Source organism: Arachis hypogaea, chromosome 4 (genome assembly GCF_003086295.3).
Source record: "Arachis hypogaea cultivar Tifrunner chromosome 4, arahy.Tifrunner.gnm2.J5K5, whole genome shotgun sequence".
In the NCBI taxonomy this organism is placed as follows: Eukaryota; Viridiplantae; Streptophyta; class Magnoliopsida; order Fabales; family Fabaceae; genus Arachis; species Arachis hypogaea.
The window spans coordinates 119,597,691-119,604,983 of record NC_092039.1 but is presented as its reverse complement, the minus strand read 5'-3'; the positions used below and the strand labels follow the sequence as shown (position 1 = coordinate 119,604,983).

Here is a 7,293-nt window from a genome sequence, read left to right as displayed (position 1 = left end):
GTGAATTATTAGATAATTTAATTAAATATATTCGATCAAATATATCAAATCATTTAATGTTTTACAATACTATTTGCATGTGAAGATATCATTATCCAAATATCTACCTCTTATTATATGTTTGCATGATGATTCAGTAACATTCAAGAAAATAAGAATGATATATTAAGTTTAGTTCTTAAAACTTGGTTCAGCCAATTGAAGGGGACATGAACCAAATGTTGGAAAAATAATACTTACTTGCTTAGTTTGTTGAGATTCAATTTCCTATAGTGCACGTGAAGGCTAAGCCCAATTAACGTTCTCTAAAGAATGCCACTATCAACATCACATGATAATTTCTTTTATTAAATTAAAAAAAATCCTAAGCAATTTGGATGGTGAAAAGCAAGCATGCCATAAGAAGAGCTGCGTCAATCGGAACTTTTCACATGTATTTTTTTTTTTCGGCTGACTGAAAATTTTTTTGTAACAAATATAAATCATTATGAGAAGATCAGACCCTTGTTTCGATGTAATATTCTCACCCTGTAAAATGCCACTCGTTTACACATTAATAATTCAGCTGATATCTATGTAGGACTTATGCAAGAGAAATAAAATTTGAACATATATATTTGTTAGATACCAAAATATGGCTATTCTTCTCTCATCTCCCTCCCCCCCCCCCCCCCCTTTTTTTTTAAATCATAATATAATAAAAAGAAAGAGTGTTCCTTTAGTATGTTTATTGTTTATTTATACATATCTCTAATTGTTAAAAATCTATCAATTTAAAGAAAGACGTATTTGCATTTAAGTTCACAGCTTAAAATTGTTAAAAAATAAAGGAAAAAAGTTCACACCATAATTAATTCCTTAACAGTCATACATTAAGTGATCATTTTCAAAATTATATATTATAAATACTTTAGTTAAAAAGATAAAAGTGAACAATTTTAGATTTTCCATAGAAAACTTTAAAAAATTATAATTAATTTTGATTTTTAATTCAAATTTCCTATATGCGATGTTCTTATAAGGAATGTCTTTAGAAGATTTGTTAACAAGGTCTTTTTTTATTAAAAAAAAACATAGAAATTGAAGTTTGAGATGTTTCCACACACCAACTTCATGATGATAAAGCCTTTTTGTACGTGCAAAGTTAATCAAATCACCATTATCAAAAGAAGTGCATTAACCATTAGACCTCAAATAGTGTTATTGTACATCCAAAATACAATACAACGTTACACAATGAATAACGAAGTACCATACCCATGTAATTTTGGATTGCCTAAATATGTACCAAAACTACATTATTTCACCCTAATACCAGTACCATAGTCTTTCCAAATTTTTCCTGAAGAGAATATAATATGGAGTAATGATACTGTATTTTTTTTTTTTATCAATATGGTACACACACAGGTATGACTAATCATATGTGCTCCATAATCACCTAATAATAAATTTCTAGTTTTACAATGCAACAAATTTATAGAACCATAGGCTTAACTGGATCAGCATCTGCAACCTTTGATGTCTTGGATTTCTTGGTATCTGTTGGCTCTGCACCTAACCATTTTTTTATGAGTTCAAAGACTCTCTCGTGTCGTAGTAATTCGCGGTGAGCAGCAGCTACTCCCACCCTTGCAATGGCTTCAAGTCCATCAGCCTAATCAAAACAAAACTAGTCAAATTCATGACATGAAACCTTCATAAATAATTTTTACTAGCATCTAAATCACACAATTATTAGCATTCATATAGAGACATTCTTGCATGCTTCTAAACATATTAAATGCACGCTCCAAGAACAAACATCTACAACCATTCATTACAGCAGTGTGCAAAGCAGTTAGCTACAGATTACAGTTGAGTGAACATGCAGAACGCCTGAGAGATCAAAGAAATACCTTGGCTGATTCAGAAGGAACTGTTCCATCTCCATCCACATAAGAATATTCCGGCTGAAAATATCAAAAAAGTTTTTCATATATACAAGTGCATGCACAAAACCCTCCTAGGAAATAAAACAGGACGATACAGAACTAAAATGGCTAAAGTTGCACCAGTCATTAGACCTCGTCTTATAAGTGACATAAAGTCCTGATAAACAAACATGACCAAACAATGCAAGGGCAATAACAAGTTCCGTTGTAACTACATACATGAAGGAAAAAGAGCAGCCTGCCCTAGAATCATGACCTCCTTATTCTTGTTGGTTAAAACCAAGAAAAAGAAACTGCTCCAAGGAAGAAAAAGAAAAAAAAAGGCATACAATCTTCTATCACCCAAACATATTTGAGTTCATTGTTGCATCATTATTTCATCAATAAAGACTGAGCTTCTACCAAATAATATCATAGTTTTCATTATGAACACTACTGAATAGTATGTCCTTCCTCATGACATTTATTGTTTATTCTAAAAAGAAACACCATGTAAAGGATATGAGTGTTAATTTTAGGATTATCATAATTGCTCAAGGCTCTTGACTGAGATATAAAACAGAATCAATGAAATACGTTTTATAATGAAATATAAACTTATTAGTAACCTCCACCTTTGTCATATAAGAGATCAAAATGGCTTACCATGGTGTGGCATATGTCAGTTAAGTCTTCTATTGGAGATTCTTTCGAACCATAACTGCATTAGACACAGACAGGTCAGGCAAAATCATTGTACAAAGTTCTGACCGTTTGAGCATTGCATATTGCACATAAGATTATTATCCTCTTATGTGTCGAGGATGAGATTATTCTTCTCATAACGACTAAAATTATGATAGAAAGTTCTACTAGTAATATTTTATAAAGAAATAGTCGATTCTGACTAGTAAAATTCATAGTATAAAATCCTGATATTGGAGCATAGTAAAGTCCAGATAAGAATTATAAACAGCCCAATATCAAGTTTGTACGAGATCCAGGTTCCACCTATGACCTAACTTTCTCATCTCTCAACCTAAAACTTCATTTGCCTTGTTTATTGGTATTAACGAAAACAAAAATATTAATTTTTTCATGAGCAATTAATTCACATACCAACAATCAAAAGGTGTATCTAATGCTGTTCCATAAATGTTATAGAAGCTGAACCCATCTGGCAGTTTAGCATTGTTTATTACTTTTCGAGTTCCAGCAGCCCATTCGAGGATATCAAAGTTAAAAGGCAGTGATACCGTCTTCCCATCATATGTTAGCTGCAAAGAATAATATTGAAAAGTAACTTAGACAAGGATGGAGATTGGGTAGTATCATTTTCATACTGAACTGAAAATCCTTTTCTTGGTGTTAAGTATAAAATTCACACAATGTCATTTGCTTAGCCTTTTCTTGAGTTAGAACTACTGTTGAGAATAGGACCAAATTGAACCGGCTGGTTGAGTATTTCAACCTGAGATTGGTCTAAGCTCTGTTCATTTTCTATCTACCAACCATAATTGGCCTAAACTCTGCTCTGTTCACTTCCCTGCTCACAATGATATTTCTATTTCCATTTATCCATTATTCCACCATTCCATTTCATGCTTGATAAACATTTACTCTATTCTGGATATGAGAAATTAAAACTGCGGGAGGAATAAGATCTTAAAATAAAAGCAAATGGAAATCAAATGTGAAAATACTTGAGGATGCAAGAAGGCAGCAACCATGTGGAGAAAAGTGCAGATTAGCACCTCACTGTGCATCACTTAACAAAATTAAAGACAAGGAATTTATTTAACATTTGGATTTTGGACCTGTATATACCCGTTCGTCTTACATTCATCAATCTGAAGAAAAGTGCAGATTAGTACCTCATTGTTCTTCAGTGCTTCATCGAATAAAGATGTACATTGGACTGGTCCATACGATTCCAAACTGATGTTGCTTTCCCCATCCTCCTTGGTTTGCTTTTGCCAAACATGAATTTCTGGTTGCTTTTTCCATTTATAATCCGGATTTGCCATCATCTCATAAATTGATGGACATTCAACTAGCTAACATGGTAAGAAAGTTTATCTCAAATCTTCGGAAAATGTTACAAAAAGAGCATGAAAATTGTGACGGTTTTGCAAGTATAGTTGGATACTTTTCTGAGTTTGTCAGGAAAAACTATCCCAGGATTAAATTCAAACAGACAAAGATTCTGACGGTACAAATCACTTGAGATCAAGAATTTACCAATTGATGCATAGTCCACCTTGATACGAAAAAATAGCTTTCAAAGCCATCAACAAACTCAAGTCCAGTTAATAAAGTATCATTGATGCATCCAGGGGCTCCTGTTGATGAGGAACGTAAAATCCGGAAGGTTACGGAATCAAGAAAAGAGGAAAATAAGAGTATATAGGGAAAAAAATGCTAAGCCCATGACCCAGAGTATGGGAATTTTTACAACCAACTGTATTCTTTTGTAACTTTCATCATCACATACTATATTTATACTCTGGACCATAAATAAAAAAAGTCATACCAAAGAACATAATGAACTAAAGAAAAAAACGAAGCTTTGAAGTGAAAAATCAAGATAATTTAGCCTTAGCATTATCACTTCATAAATTTGAAGAAATGCATTATTGTCAAGAAATTATGCAGCATGGACTACCATATGTACGACTTTCAAGATGGGCGAGTTTCTGCCTAAATGAGTGTTTATAGAGTAATCAAAATATTTGATAGCACAACAAAAATATATGAAATGTTAGAAGATGTGAGTTTAGTTCCACACATCCAAATACCCAATTAAGATTCCGATTTATTGTGTAGTATTAAGCAATAAGCAATAAGTATGACCTACTTGCAGGATAAGAAGAGCATAAAAAAAAAGACAGAGGAATTACCTTGAAAAGGACAAGCCAAGCAAATCCACTTATTCACATATTTGACAAAATCCTGCCAAAACAATGTCCAAACTCACTGGTAAGTATTTTCAAACTACATGGGATAACTTTCTTCTCTAACTCTATGCAATATATCGTATAAATAGCATGAGTTTTGTAAGCGCACATCACGGTGAAGAGACAAGAAACACAGGATCATGATTCCTCCCATAGAATGGGAAATCAAGTTAACTTTCCTTCCACCAGAGGCTTTGTAAGCAGTTTCCAACTTGGCTTTAAGGCCATCCATCAGCTTGTCAATTCTGCCAACACCAACAAAAATAAGGCACATAGTTAATTCTTTTAAACTCATTTGTTAACCAAATTTGTTGGCATAGTGATCAAGGCACCACATGGCCCCCGAGAGAACCAATGTTGTGCTCCGGAAGCAAACACCAATTAGGAGAGCGATCCAAACTACACACAAAAGGGGATTAGTTTCCTTCCTTGATAATTGAAAGGTGGAATACCCTTGGGAAACCACTAAACATATAAGTAAATCACTGATTAAACTTGATATTATGCTGAAGGGGCCGAGCAATCTACCTATTGCTTTGCCTGAAGTCATAACCATAACCAAACAATGTGGTTCCTTTCTTGTAGCCACACCCAACAAGCATGTCAATCATATCATGGAAATGATACACCTCTGTCAAATGTATACATTTCGTAAACTGCAACAACATTACAATACATAACAGCAGAAAATCAAATCAAATCACTTACTTAAAATTCCCAAAAATAACAAAAAATAAATCAGTCTGTGTTGAACTGTTGAGTATTGGTTTAATCAATTAACAATTGAATAAATTACCAAGGATGGATCTAGAATATCAATCGCATAGAGGCCATGATCATCTTCAGGGACCACAATATCAGATTTCTGGTCAAGTGTTTCAGTGTAACCTGAAAAGTTGAACACAATCTGACTCGAATCAGAACTAATCAAGTTTATCAAACTCTGGAGTCACCTCACTCAGTCTGGAGCTTGATAACAAAGGTAGTTAGAGTTAGTTAGAGAACCTGTGTCGGGGTTGTAAACGGACCAGATCTTCTTGCGGAACTCCAAGTCAGCGAGGAAGAACCTAACCCAGACTCTGGTGGTGAAGCCGAACTTCTTGGGCTTGGAGTTGAGAATGGAGCCTCCCATGCCGGAGACAAGAAGCACGGGGTCGCGATCCGCCGGCTCGTCGTCGTCGGTGTTCCGGTCACCGAAACAGGGACACAGCGTCATCGGCATGGGAATGAATGGCTTTTAGTAAGCTCAGAACTAAAACTGAAAATGAAAATGGAGCATGCACCACCAACCAACCAACAACCAGAACCAGTAGTGAGTGTTGTTATACTCTAGACTCGAGTATTCTATTCTGCAACTACTTGTATTCCTCTGCAATTAAAACACGTTTCATCCCATAAAATTATGATATCTCTGCTTCACTTTTCAATAAATAATGTAGTTCAACAATATTTTTTTCACTGTATTTAACTTTTTATATATTTCGTATGTATTTCAGTGTTTCTGTTGCTTGTTGCTCAACAGACAAGACGAGATTAAGTGGATAAGTTAACTAATTACTCAATTAATCTAATTTAGTTTTGGATGTTTAACTTGTATATGAAATTTTGAATCCATATTAATTAATTTCTTCTTTCACTACAAATATTAATCTCAAATATTTCTTATTCCAAAATGTCCCTCTGCCATTCATTTTCGCCAGGACCATCCGGTCTTTAACGGAAAAAAAAAAGAAAGAATGATTTTGTTATTTAAATAATTTTTTTAATTTAGTACTAATGAGTAAAAATTAAAATAATAATAGGAAAACTTAAAAAAATATTGGTTAGAAACTTGTTTTTTCTTATTTTTTTAAATTTAATATTTATTCATTTATTATTTTATTTACAAATTGTTTGTTGAAAAATTAGTTTATCGTAAAAACCGATATTTATATAATTTTTTATTATTTTTTTTACTAGAATATTTCTTTTTGCTATAACTTTGAGAACTTATTTAATGTTTTATTTTCAGTAAGTCAAAATATTTCTTTTATTCTAGATAAATTAATATAAAAATATTTAGTTTTAGTATATTGATAATATAAAAAATTTGACGTAGTTATTTAATTAAATTTATGTATATAGATGATTTTTTAAATAATAAATTAAAAAATCAATTATTTAGTTAATGTGGCAATACAAGATTAATAAATGTGTAAATTTTTTTTATATTGTCAATTCATAAAAATTAAATTCTAAAAAGAAATAAAAAAATATTTAAAGAAAAACTAAAACTATATCATATATATGTTACGTGAAAATGATTTGAGGTCTTGGATATACTTTAAAAACTAAGATAATATTAAAATTAGTCTTTAAAAAATGTCCTTTTCTTAAATTTTTTTTGAAATATTTTATTAATCAAATTGGTTTAAAATTATAAA

At 32.1% G+C, this 7,293-nt stretch overlaps 1 protein-coding gene across 1 annotated transcript; it reads right to left on the bottom strand.

The window, feature by feature from the left end:
* Positions 1-1,159: 1,159 nt before the first annotated feature.
* On the bottom strand, positions 1,160-6,555 carry LOC112797598 (phospholipase A(1) LCAT3). The gene is made up of 11 exons (XM_025840617.3): positions 5,876-6,555; positions 5,667-5,758; positions 5,399-5,526; positions 4,980-5,115; positions 4,814-4,865; positions 4,155-4,255; positions 3,788-3,970; positions 3,033-3,190; positions 2,580-2,634; positions 1,899-1,952; positions 1,160-1,657 (listed from the first exon to the last, which is right to left on the bottom strand). Exons 1-11 carry the CDS (start codon positions 6,090-6,092, stop codon positions 1,478-1,480), a joined length of 1,356 nt encoding a protein of 451 aa, XP_025696402.1. The 5' UTR covers positions 6,093-6,555; the 3' UTR covers positions 1,160-1,477.
* Between the last annotated feature and the right edge of the window lie 738 nt (positions 6,556-7,293).